The sequence below is a fragment of the Ceratosolen solmsi genome, unplaced genomic scaffold, assembly GCF_000503995.2.
Source record: "Ceratosolen solmsi marchali unplaced genomic scaffold, CerSol_1.0 scaffold3, whole genome shotgun sequence".
NCBI lineage: Eukaryota > Metazoa > Arthropoda > Insecta > Hymenoptera > Agaonidae > Ceratosolen > Ceratosolen solmsi.
The window spans coordinates 2540066-2554622 of record NW_011948428.1 but is presented as its reverse complement, the minus strand read 5'-3'; the positions used below and the strand labels follow the sequence as shown (position 1 = coordinate 2554622).

At 35.6% G+C, this 14557-nt stretch overlaps 1 protein-coding gene across 1 annotated transcript in view; it reads left to right on the top strand.

Moving 5' to 3' along the window:
• The window catches only part of LOC105363690 (uncharacterized), a 176336-nt gene that overhangs the window by 145224 nt on the left and 16555 nt on the right, over positions 1–14557 (top strand). The window contains 3 exon segments of the mRNA XM_011501441.1: positions 767–911; positions 8051–8137; positions 9098–9224. Coding sequence (XP_011499743.1) covers positions 767–911; positions 8051–8137; positions 9098–9224 — 359 coding nt within the window.

Below are 14557 nucleotides of genomic sequence, written 5' to 3'. Positions count from 1 at the left end.
GTTTCTCAACTTGTTATTCTATCTTTTAAATATTATTTTTGCGCTATGTAATTTTACGGCCGAAACTTTAACTTACGCAAATTGATAATCTACGGTGCGTATAAAACAAAAATATTAAAAACTGGCATAAATGGCCAGTTTCTCATTCTAATAATCATGCGCTCTTTTAATGTATTTTTTCGATTTTTTTTTTTTTTTTTTTTTTTTTTTTTTTTTTTTTTTTTTTTTTTTTTTTTTTTTTTTTTTTTTTTAATATATATTAGGAAAAACGTAAAATATCGAAATCCTTAATCGATGAGTCGATATCACTCTCATTGGGGAATGCGTAGCTTTGGCACAAATAACAATGCCCAACTGGCCACGTCAATACCAAAGCCATTTCGTTATCGCAGCTTCCCACTTGTAAATACCTAGCAACTTTATCTAGATCCCCAACTTCTCCTACCTGCGAATAGCGTCGGAGCGCTGCTTAAATTTCCTCCCCCAAGCCCAATGACAATCGTCCATGTCGTTGATAATTCAATAAATTTAATAAACGAGGACATGTGGCACGTAGAGAACATAGAATAGAGGAAGAAACAGAAGCTCGTCGAGAAAAGTCGACAGAGCCGAGTCGGTAGCGCGCGCCTAACCACCTGACGTTAGCTTTCCCGCGCAAAATCCTGCCCTCCACTCCCGGGATTCCGCGGTCCACGATGATGCACGGCGGGAGTCTGGCCTCGTCCCCCATTCCCATCACTTACTCGCCGTCTCTTGCTGTCCCCAGCACGCCGATGATGGACCTCCTCGTGCAAATCGCCACCGCGCACAAGCTGACGGCCTCGAGCTACACACTCCAGGCGATCGGCGAGCGGGGCCTCGTCCTCGCCCACCAGCCCAATACGCCCATCGGCGCCCTCGACGCTCTCCAGGTGAGTTGCCAGCACGTTACTCTTAGCGCCGCGAGTAAACGAGGACGCTCCTCCAGGGTGGTCCGACGCCCGTCCCGGCCGGCACCCTTCTTTACCATCGAGATTGACCATCGCGACACGCTGTCGGGACTTTATCCGGTCATACCGTACCGTAGCGTAGCGTACCGTTAGCCAGACCCGGGAGACACGTATATTCACGCGATGGGCGTCGATGGTCGGACACCGGTGACTGTGGCGGTGTCACGCTACGCCACGAAATGCTTTATCGCGAATTGATGGTACGACGAGCCGGCATTGGACCTTGGACGCTTCAAGCATTCAACAACAACAACAACAACAACAACAATAATAATAATAACAATAATAACAACAACAATAATAACAATAACGACAACAATAATAATAACAATAATAACAATAACAACAACAATAATAATAACAATAATAACAATAACGACAACAACAATAATAATAATAATAATAATCTCCAAGCAAAGTGGCTTTTCTAAGTTCCGAATATCATTGGTGCAATTGTGGAAGTAAGGTGCGGTGCCTCGACCGCATATCCTTTGCCACATAAATTTTCAATCGATCGGGCTTATAACAAGACATAAGAAAAACAAAAAATCCAAACTCGCTACTCCATGGGTGAGGGAACGGCGGGGGAGGGGAGGGGGCATTTAGATTTCAAATCAGAGACCGGTAATGAATATTTATTTGAATTTAAAACCGGTACTTCACAGTTTCGAGGTGCAATGCACTTTTATTACGTTGAGATGTGCGTATTTAATGTACGTATGTATGCCCGTTGACGAGGCTTCTTTATCCGCGGAAATTCTTACTTTTCTTCAAACGCCCGTGGATGGAACAATGTCGAGGGAGAACTTTGTGGAAAAGACGATTTAATCTACTGTTAATTACTTGTCCCGCTGTGATAGTGACTTTTTAATGTATTTACGACAAATGTCACGTGCATGGAGTCATGAATTTTGAAGATACAGTGAGTGAGAAGCGCTCGAAGGTAAATCAAATTAAAAGGTAAAAATACTGTTACGATTTTTCAATTATTAAATACTTTCAATATCCGAAGTGCCGATATGGTTAAGCGTAACGTTGGATATAAACTTTATTAAGAGATCTTTGATTGTTAAGTGATCGTTTACGCATCTCCAGTTACAAATGTAGTATTTGTGCGTGAATCCGCAGACCGGAGAAAGAATAAATCATAGCTTTCGATTATGTTAAGGTCAAAGTCAATTTTCCGTATCCCATCGGCTCTATCCATCTTCCTTTTCTTTTCTCAGCGTGTACATAGACATTGGAAGAACTTGTCCTGTAAGAACTTTGACACTCGTATAGTCGTATATTCAATCTACGGACATAGTATCCACATAAATTGGTTCGACAAAGATTAACAAACCTCAGACCTAAGGTTTCAACTCTTCTCTCCATACTTTAATCCGAAACTAAAATCTTTTAATATTTAATAACGCCAAATTGTTGTTGTTGCTGTTATTATTATTATTATTATTATCATTTAGTTTCATGTCGGAATTTAAAATAAATATTAAAAAGCCGCTTTTCCCTTCACGAAGCAAAATATTTTATTGCCCCTTATTTTTATAAATTATTATTGCAAACATTTATATAAAATGATCACGAATATATTCATCGATACCGTAATTTCCTTTTATAAAAGAAGATATTACTCGAGCATCTCCAAGGAAGGAATATTAGATTATGTCTCGGACGCACAAGCCAATATAGCATATACAGTTATGATAATATGTTGTTGCTACTCAAAATATAGTATTCAGTAGTATATAATAAAATCGATATTTTAGATTCTCGAGATATATCAAAATGCTTATTTAAACCACATTATATGAACGGTATATAAATTATTATTATTATTATTATTATTATTATTATTATTATTATCGAACAAAATTTTACATGCAAAATAATGCTCGAGCTTATCAGTTTATTTAGTCTTGTAATGTAGATTTGTACTTTTGTGCTTATTTGAAATATTAAATGTTCAAGTGAAATGCATTATTGTAATAAAGTAATGAGCTAGAGAGAGAGAGAGAGAGAGAGAGAGAGAGAAGAAAATCTAAAATTCAAACTTCAATTGAATATATATATATATATATATATATATATATATTGTTTGTAAAATCTTTTTTTCAACTTTCATTGATATCTAAAATAATAATTCTTTTTTGTTTTAGTTTTTTCTATTTTATTTCTTTCTCTCTCTCTCTCTCTCTCTCTCTCTCTCTCTTTTCTTTTAAATCACTTGTACATTTTGTTTCGCTAGAAAACTTCTATTCATTCATTTATTATTATCAATAAAACTTTGAAAATAATCTGACTTTGCATATTGTTAGGTTAAATTACAGATTTTCAGAGCACTTTAAACGAATTTGTATTTTGTTCTGTATTCATTTACATCTTATATTAAAGATTTATTTTCAGAAAGTGAAAATTTCTTTATCCCATTATGATTGAAGTAAGTGAAATTTATCTAACAAAAACACAAAAATTCTCAAATCACACAAGTAATACAAAAGAGTAAAATCTAAACAAAATATGCTAGTATAGTGAAATTTTATGTCCTTACAATTCGTGCAGATGTATATAATAATAATAATAATAATAATAATAATAATAATAATATAATATGTGAAAATCATTACGGACAATTAAATAAAAATTATATATATGGTTAAGCATTACGATATTACTGTTACTGCTATTCTTATCTAATTTTACGTTAATTGAATTTCTAACAATTTAATTATGTGGCTAGATTTGATTAAGTTAATTTAAAATAAACTTTTCTAATACAAATTTGTACGTAATTATCTAGATAGCTGAGCCTCGTTTAATTATCACAGTAACAGCCATGTATAAGCACGAAATTATCGTCTTGATATGAGACTTTAGGTGTCTTTCTTATGCCTAAGTTATAGACGTAAGCGTGTATTGGTGTGCGCGCGTTAGTTAGCACACGCTTAGTCGATCCCGAGATTACTAGTTAATTGGCTTGGCGAATTTCTGTGTTGTAGAGAGATGATTTGATAAAATATTCCGGTTCGATAGATATGAGGCGCGTCTTTTTATTAAGATTTAGAAAGCCCCGATCGATAGTAGAGAATTCCTCAAGGTTTTCGCTTTAACCGTAAGAAGATCAGCCGTGGCGTCATATAAAAATGCCGTTATTTAAAATCACAATATTTTTTGCAGCCTTAATGTCTATTCGTACAGCAGATTGTTTGACGGAAGCTACTTAATGCCTGCAATAATTGCCGATGAAAGTACAAAAGGCGAGCAGCAGCAGTGTGTGTGGCCGTGGGCGCGCTTATAAGTTAACGAGCGAATGTGCAAACAAGCGAGTAAAGAGTGAGGGGTTGGGGGGGGGGCAGTACGGGAAAGGAAGAGAGTGACAGGAATTGCATTTGTATTTGATGAGCGATACGAGCAGAAAAGTAGAAAATCGTTTTTTCTCCAAGTGTCGGTCGGCAAACAGTGCAAATACAACATATTTGCTACCACGGCGCGACTCGAGCCGCTTGAAATTATTAATATGTAGGTTGCGGTTATATTATTAAAAATTTTATGAGGCAAAAAGTATGGGCATCGCATTCGATTTGTAGGACAGCCGATTATAGAAAGTGGTAAGGACTTAAAGTGTATAAATGCATTGTATCAAATTGGTTTACAAAACTAATAAATCTTTACATTTCATGCGATGCCTACTTACTACGCTTCACATTTATTATATTTATTTATTTTTGTCTTCTTGTTTTTTTTTGTTTTTGTTTTTGTTTTGTTTGTTTGCTTACATGACATTAATAAGCAAATTAAGTGTTTGAACTTGTCTCTAGTGTATCAAATATTCATTGAAAGTAAATCTTTTTTTGCAAGATGGCGTAAGCATACTTTTCAGAATAATATTAGATTTATTCATAAGAAAGTGAAATTTTTAATAACCTACATTAGGAATCATTAAATTATATTACTTTGCTTTCTCATAGAGAATGCTTTCTATTTTTAAGGTAATTTTTTGATGAAAGAAAAAATAGACAAAAAAAAAAAATCAAGGAAAAAGAAAAAATTCACCCATCATTACAAGTTGTAAACATATTATAATAATTCAAATGGCCTTGCCATTACTAAAAGACCAAAACCGTATAAAATCCGGTATATGTATTAAAATTGAAAAGTTTGGCTTTTGTGTAATTTTTCAGAAAAGTATCGTCATTTTTAATCACGAAAATGTCAATCACGCATTTTTCAATGAATTTCTTTAAATTAATTTATTTCTAGACAAAGATTGTGGAAAAGTTAGCGAGCTCTTTAAAGTATCATAATTTATCTTATTTTACTGTATCGTAAACTAAAGAAGAGTGTAATTAAATTTAAACATATAGATATATACATATTCTTTTTTTTTGTGTACGTATGGTCAGATTTTCCGGTATAAATGTAGCTTGTGCAAGTAAAATAATTAAATAAAAAATGAAATGACCATTAATATTAACTGCATAAATAAATTAAAGTACAATATAGTTTAATTTATAAAATTTTTTTTTTTTTTTTTTTTTTTTTTGGTAAATATTAATGATGACAGATTTCAATTTACGTAGCAACAAACTCATTTATAATTGCAATTTCAATGATTTACCATAATGTTCATTTTTACTTAATAGTTGAAAAAACTCAAAACGTTCATAAATATTATAAGATAACTGTCGAGCTCATATGGAATTTATAATGGAAATTTTGTATTCTTAGGAATGGTTTTAGTAGGATAATTTAGTTAAAAAAAAAAAAAAAAAAAAATTATCGTACAAATGAAACGTTATTAATGCAATTACTTCTTTCGGGTCTATCATAATATATAAAAATGTTTCTTCTAAAAGGATGAAGTCGATTAATATAATTGCAATAAGAAAGTGTTTATATTTTATTTAATTACTATTCTAATAAATTATCAATTAATTCTTAAAATTCGCAATAAAATCTGTTCTTAACTGTATCTAACGAATTTATTAAAGAAATAAAAAAAAAATAAAGGGAAAAAAAATTAAAAATTGTCCCCGATACTTAAGAATAGTTGTTCAAGCACTAATAGAAACTAACTAACTATCTTGTAAGAACATAAAAAAAATTTAGCTAACTTTCTCTAAAGCGACGATAATTTATTTTTACTTTGTTTCAATTGGAGTATGCAGTTTGTTAATTATTGATTTGCCGCAGTCGTCCGGCCAATCAGTTCATACGATTATTTTTAAGTAGAATAACCGAGATCAATATTAAAGCTGAAAGCCTTTAAAATAATGAATAACGACACCTAAGTACGTTACCCTTTCATTTATCATTGTCTTTAACTTTGTCTCTTACACTGTTGTTGATTCATGTCATAAATGAAGTTGAAAGGGTAACGACACACTAAACAGTAAACCTAAATACTTACAAGACACAAGCGCACACGCGCACGCGCACGCGCGCACACACACATCGGTTTGTGCATGCGATTTCGTGTCACACGTTTGTTAAATCGTAAAACGTACACTTACACGAGTCATATTTTTCAGGAATAATATTCTTATGTGAAGGTAATTATATATTAAAGATAAGCTTATGGTCCTTGAAATAACTGATTTGAGGGTATTAATGAATAAAAGTATGTTAAAGTAACATGTGAAAGTGTGTAAGATCTACGATGCGAATTTTTATGTACTAAGATTTATGGTAGGTAATTTCTATACTGTTGTTATTATGATTATTATTGTTGCTGTTATTATTTTTATTGTTATTATTATTATTATGATTATTATTATTATTATTATTATTATTATTATTATGTTAGTATCGAAATATTAATAATTTTATAAATTAATTATTGTGTACAGTTATCGTTTTGTAATTATTGTAAATATTAATAAATAACTAATGATATAAATTAATATACGAGAATAATAATAATTATAATAAAATTATTATCTGCCATTAAAATTCATAAATTAAAGAATATTTTGCAGGAATTGTACGTCAAAAACTGTTTCCTGCGTAAACTGAAATATAACACATTTAACCTCGATTCTTTTGTAAAACTTTCTTTTATAATCTGTGCATAACCGTAAACTTATTAGTAAGAATAATTTTTAATAATAATATTAACTTTATATTGGCCTTACATAATTATAATCTCTAATTATGCATTAATAAGGAAATGAAATATATGTAGGTATTGCGACACTCGCTGTATTATAATCTCTTTGCAATATAATTTACTTTTTGGACAACTTTCGAGTTTATTCTGTCGGCATTTACGATCAAATTAATGTCAATGGAGAATTTCAAACAACAATTTACTTTTGAAATTAAGTGCGTTGACAATTGCGCAATCAGTTTTGCGCGATCCTAATTAATCAATCGGCAACCGTTCATCGTCAAATTTCAGGTATATAATATAAATATAATATAATCATCGGATCTCTCATTCATGGTAAATAGCATATTTATGGAATAAGCCAATATCGCAATTTTTAAACTTTCATTACTACACCGACGAAGATTGAGTAATGTTGCTGCAGTTAATGAGCGCATGTAATTACCGCAAAAGCGACGATCGCGAAACACGCAAACTCAAGTGCACATTTGATTACTTTTGCAGACGATGCAGACCTCTACACCTTCGACAATTGATTAAAATTAATAGTACTTTTTAAGTCATATAGTGAAGGATTGTTGTTCGGTTGTGCCAATGATTTTTCAATTCCAATAGATTTACGAGGCTCGCTCCGAAGACATAATAATCCCGCCATTCGCATATTATTTACCTTTGCACAAAATAACCGAAGTCGAAGATTCGATTATTCCTATGCAATTGACTCGCCAATAGGATTCTTCATGCCAAGATATCAATTTTCAGGGGGATCGGGTTGTGTGCCTGTGTGTGGAGCGGGGGGGGGGGGGGGGGGGGGGGGGTGCGTGCGATGTATGATTAATGGTACCGAAAACGGGAGACAAAAGGAAGGAGCGATGGAGTCGTTTGTTTAGGCTTTTGTCGCTTGCCGTCACAGACTCCTATAAATTAATGTTTTTTCTCTTTACTTATGTCGTAGGTGAAATTGCTGCCGAAGCAGGGGACTTTCCTTCCGCGCAAGAACCGACAAACTAATCAGCCCTTCGAAACGACTTTCAGATTACAGGTAAAGATTAGCCGCGTCTCTTTTGCATGCAATTTTGTAATAGATAAGGCGGCGATTTGCTCGGCTTTTTCCCGTTTATACTCGATCCGCGAGCCACAGTTTGCCTTGTTTCCCTTCTCATCTGTTCTTGATATCTTTACTCGATTACCATAATCACGTAATAATTAATATCATTCACGTTATTCGTAATAAATGCCTAGATTACATTATGACGCCGTACCGCTTGTATCAATTAATATTAATATTAAAATAATAACTATTATAAACGCGTAGCCCTGTCCTCAGATTCTTTAGTACCAAAAAAAAAAAAAAAAATAATAAAAAATATATGCGTGAAATAGTATGTAATTTCGAGCTTAATAGTACAAAATAAAAAACAAAAGCTTAATTTATACTATATGCTTGACTCGTTGGATGGATTTTGATAAGATGATCGCGGTCGCTTTCCCTTGCCCATTGTGACGTCAAAATTTGCTAACACTCGACTATTTAATCAATATCTGCTCGATTAATGCACAAGTGAACGTATAATCATTATGTATGGTATTTAGAAATTGAACGGCTAATTCAAGTATTCGTACGAGTTAAGTATCATCTATCGGTCAGTCAAACTTCTGTCATAAGAGGCTCGTCATATTTTCTAAACAAATTTACGCAAATATCCTCGAGAGTAGCTCGACATGCCGTGTGCACACACGCGCGCGGCAAAGATAAGAGTCATGCAAGACAAATACAATACGAACGCAATTAAAGAAGCGAATATGTATAAAGAGAAATAAGTTTTAGAAGCAATTGAATGAACGAATGAGTAAATAATGAAAGGAAAAGGATAGGCTCGAGAGTGGCGAAAGACACGAAACACTTGTTATCAGTTGTTATCGATTGCGCTCCTTATTCCCATCGCTTAATTAAATCGCATCATTTGATTGAGGAGAGGAACGTGCGCTTAACACCCCGCAGGTCCATCTGCCGCGAAATCAGCTTTACGTCTCGAGAGTGAGCCCGAAGACGAATCTGGGCGAGATCTTGGACGAAGTGTGCCGTGAGAAGAATCTGGACCGAAATAAGTACGAGCTTCGACACCCAGGTAAGTAATCGCATTAATTAATTAATTAAGTAATTAATTAATTAATAGCCCATTGAAGCAGGCAAGGCTCTCCTTTCCCATATCCATTATTGTTACCGAGGCACTATTATTGTCCTTATCACCTCACGCATACAAATGCGCGGAGGACGCGTTTTTTTTTCTTCTTCTCGTTTTCATTCGTTTTTATACGCAGGCGCTTACGTGCGCAGCGCGTCCAGTGACACGACGATTCATCACTAGTCAGATAAATATTTAATCCGCTCACGAGAACTGACGTGCTTGATTTAAATAAACAACTATAATTAGAAAGCCTTCGGCGTCCGCGTGCTTAAGGTGGGCTTCGTCTCCTCGACCAATACACGTGCATTTATAGAATTTGATTGAAATATATTTTAAAATCAAATACCTTATGAATAATAAGCGATAAAGGATAGTAGTGTTGGCTGATTCCCCTACGCTCTCGGCAGGAAAATTATAGTCTCGCGCATGGGGCATTATTTTTCCATTGTATGGAGCGCGAAAGAAAGTTGGACGATAGAATTCAAATTCGGAGAAATTGCTGCGGTACTCTTCGTTACGGATTGATTGGGCGGAAGTGGGGTGGTGAGGAGCTGCATTGCGTATGTTATATATATATATATATATATATATATATATATATATATATCCCCCACCCCCCCCGAATAAATTGAAAGCACCGTAATTGTTATCGATGAAAATAGGAAAAATACTCACGACTGCTTTCGAACGATAGCGATCGGCTCTTTCAGACGGAATTATATTATTGGCAGTCCATTATGTTTTAAAAAAATTTTTCCAGTGGTTCTCAATAGAAAAAGCATGAACCCATAAAGTCCAAAGGCCCATCACTTTCATTACCAAAAGACAATTTATATCAACGATAGAGCTGTGCACGCTACCAATACATTGTAATCGGCCATTTCTCTCTAAGATAATTAATACTTTATTAATTTATCCATAGTCTATTTAATTAAAAATAAATAGAGGTACTTATTTTTCTTTTTATTGTTAAGACATTGATTTTACTCTTTCTATTTGCCGCGTATCACCTTTGTTTTCATTGTATCTTCGTTGTATTTTACATTAATGCAATTAAATATATATTACTTGAGCTCGATCTTTTTGAAATAATTATGTAGCCGCAAATAAATAAATAGTAAATGTAACTACTGAGCTATTTATTTTAAATCGTATATCCAAAGTGTCGACGGTGCGAGGATAACATTAAAATTCGTATACATAATAAATCGGTAATACGCGTTTTAATTAAAATTAATATTATTTAAATATTTAATTGTTTTAACTTTAATAGTATGACATATAGAACTAGAAAAATAAAAGAAAAAAACTTAGGTTGAATCGATACCTAATAATTGTTGACAGTTTAGCCTGCGTACCGAGTATGAAAATATATATTAATATAGTCATATACACGTATATATATATATATATATATATATATATAATAAATATTGATTGATATTATTAATTTTTAAATTTCTAAGTGCGCATAAATGTGATTATTTATACGTTTCGCGTATCCTTCGAATTACGATGGCCATTCTTGTTTCTTCTTTCCTTAAATTCGCCAATTTGCTAGACAATTTCTAAAAAAGGTAAAAGTTCTACATCTTCTGTTAAAATTAATCATATCTATATTCATCTTTTAATGTCTCTGTATTTATAACAATAACATTACTATAGTAAAAAAAAAATAATGAAGAAAAATGAAAAATTTTTTTTTCCCAAAAAGGGAACATTAAACAGATATTTCATTATGCTCAGCCATAATAATGAACTTATTCAAAAATACGTAAGATGAAAGACTTTCACGGTCGGCAATCGCAATAATGTAAATAACGGACGCTTTTTCAATTTCAATACAATTTTAATAAAATATAATAATAGTAAAATAAAGCTTATCAATAAACTCAAAACATAAAGAATTAGTGTGGAAATAAATCTTGTATTCCAAGAGAGTGGTGAGAAAAAAAGATAAGAGAAAAAAATTTTCAATTCCAATTGCCAATTACCTGATCTACGAGCACGTTAAACTGATTTGCGCAAATTGCACGTAATAGACGCACGAATGCAATAAACCCAACCACTTGAAATAAACAAATTCCAGGGTTTAAAGCGATCGGGCTCGTCGTCTGATCGAGTCCGAAAATTGTCAAGGTGATCAAGCCGAGTGTCAAGCGAGTGTCAAGCGAGTGTCCAGCGATAGAAAAATCCACTAAGCCGGAGGAGATCCCATGCGAATCGGTAATCCGATCACCGGCATCGCGCGCGGTTACCTAGATACGCCGATATTCCCGAATTGGGAAAATAATTTAGCGTTGCGCTAAATTAACTCAGTCGCTCACCCCTCCCCGACCCGACCACCGCCACCACCTCACCACCACCACTTTCGAGGGACCGAATTTCAACAACCAGTCGAGCCTACTTTAACTTTTTAACCGAGGTTTGCAAAATCCGGTCGTTCGTGGAATCGCGAGCGGCGCATTTTCACGGAAAGCGAGCGCATTAACGCCGGCGGACGGGCGAAATTCGCGAATGCGTGCCTTATACAAGGACGGATTGCAAATTGTCATTCGATCGGGCGCATCACCTTTTATAGAGCTTTTTCGGTCGAACTAAACAAGCCGATGTCGCATATTTAATGCGCGCGCGCATTTCAAGGCAACGAGCGCAAAACAATTAAATGGCTGATTCAACATTCGATTGATGTAAGCGATTAACGTGCTCGTACATGCGGTTTCCCATCAAAATTGAAAGTGCGCCAGCGCCTATTCATCATCATCGTTGCCACATCGGATGAGACTTTTGTCACACTCAGCGCGACAAATTCTTGTATTTCTCAAAGATGTATGGTGTCATGATAAGGACCGTTCTACTTTTTTAATCTTATATAAGAACTTCGATATACTTGTTTATACATTATTTGTCATTTGATACCGCGTGGCTTTTCCATTTGTGGGCAAATATCTGATGACAATCGCGGCATTAGCCCGATGAAAACGTCACCAAAGGAAACCTTTGCGACAACAATGTCAACACTTGGGGTAAATTTAGATTACAAAGTATCGCTATCTATTCGTCGACTTGGGCAATTCTCACATTTTCACATGAACTTTCGATTGAAAATTCGAAGCTGCTTATTCGCTTCGTTTGGGACAGTTATTGACAGGGGCGGGACGGGCATAGATTGAGCATAGGTCAGTTGATAAAGACGAAATTAGGATTTATGTGACAGAAAAGTCTAATTGACTCGACCCGATATATCATCTATCGATGACAATTCGCGAGTATCGGTAAACCCGTTTGCGTATGCATGCGTGCGTGTGCGGTCAAGAGCGCATGACGTCGGCAAGATGCCGGCGGGGGTGTGGCAAACAGTAATTAAGAATCCCCATGGAGCGCAGGTGGGAGAAATTTCAGCATCGGAGAAATGTGATAATTAAGGGCTAATTGATTTACGCCTGAGTTGGCGTATTTATTTATCATACAGGGAGCACGTTTTTTACGTCACACCATCACCACGCAAGGCGAAAGTGATTCGAACGTTTTGAGATAAACAGAGATAGAAAGAGAGAAAGAGAGAGAGAGAGAGAGAGAGAGAGAGAGAGAGAGAGTGTTAGAGAGAGAGAGATTCACAAGATTTTTAAGACTTACAACGACGAGTCATTGTTTTTCTTAGACGAAAAGTCTATTTCTTACTTTTCAATTATAATTTGTACACCTACAATAATCAAAATTCGAACTTAAGCGTTGCTTGAAATTTTTATCAATTTTACTCCGACAATACTCTTTATTATCTACTTCATCGTCTCCCCAAAAGCAATTATTAATATTTCATTATTCACATCATAATATTTCGTATTCCTATAAGTGTTTCACAAGAGTGGCTACTCCACAATCTGAGCGTCTCTCTCTCTCTCTCTCTCTCTCTCTGACTTGCACATAGTCAGAGATAGTAGTCTTCGCTATTTCTCGTAGCAAATAATATCCAGGCTTAGCCATCCCTCGCATGTCGGGCTAGTCGTTGCGACATTAACCATTTCGCCTGGCGCTGAAGTCTCCCAAATCCATCCCATTGCCAAAACTTCAGCGCTTAATTCATTCGAATTTGCTATTTGCATCCGAACTACGCAAACAAGCTTTGGCCAATTCGTAGTGTTGGACGATAGCATCTTGAACGTTCTACTTCCTGTCAGGTGGAAAAAAATATCGGGCCCCTTGGAGTTGGCCGAGAACGCGTTTGTTTCGCGGAGTTGACGGAAATGGACGGGCGATAAGATGGAAAACAGCTCGACTCGCCCGTAAATCGTATCCAACTCGACGCCTGTGATTTATTCCGAGATTTGGATATCTTTTAACGCGCTCTTTTTTACTTTCTAAACAAAAATTTCCGCACCGGGATTTGCGATACGTTGGAGCTTGCGAACTAGATTAAAGTCCGTACGAATTAATGCTCCTCGAAGATAATTAGACGTTTACGTGCCTCGCTAGGTCGAGATTATCGTTGCGTCAGGATTGGAAAGGAAAGGGCATTTAAACGGACTTTAAACTTCATTATCCATTCTAATTATCCATGCCCATTGTCGGTCATTTAATTAAATAAATCACCTGCATTTCAGCCTCCCGTACTCGCCTATTTGACCAGCGCTTTGTTAATCGTTATTTATCAGTCATAGCCGAGAATTGTTATTAAAATCTACGGAATAAAAGAAAATAAACGTGACATTTGAGAAGCCAAAACGATGGGTTATTGAAATCGCAGCGTTTATCGATCGATTAGACGAGCGCCAGCATAGTCCGTCTCGTCTGACATTCGCACATTAAATTCGTTTCGGCGACTCGCTTAAACGGCAAAAAAACTCGTTTAATCCCCTCCATCCAGAGTCCAACTAAATAGCAGTCTGAGCGAACGTGACACTACCTCCTGCAAAGAAAATGCCGCTTGAAGGATGCTCGCGGCAGTGATTGTCATCGGTCTCACTCCACATCGCGATAAGCAACGTTGAGCTAAATCCATCGGTAATTTTCCCGCGACGAAATTGGGATAGCGTGGAGCGTCACTAGTGGCATTAAAAGTCAACGGCGGGTCGATTATGCGTCGACCCGATGATTGGCAGTGGAAGTCGAAGAAGCGACGGTCCCGAGACGAGAAATAAATAAAAGCGGGCTTCGTTGGCCGATCGCACGCTCGGCCGCGCACGAGGAGCGGCGAGGCTTCCGAAGCCCCGCGATGCGGAACAAGATCCGATTTTCTCGGGGCCGGGATAAATGAGTGAGTGAGTGAGTGAGTG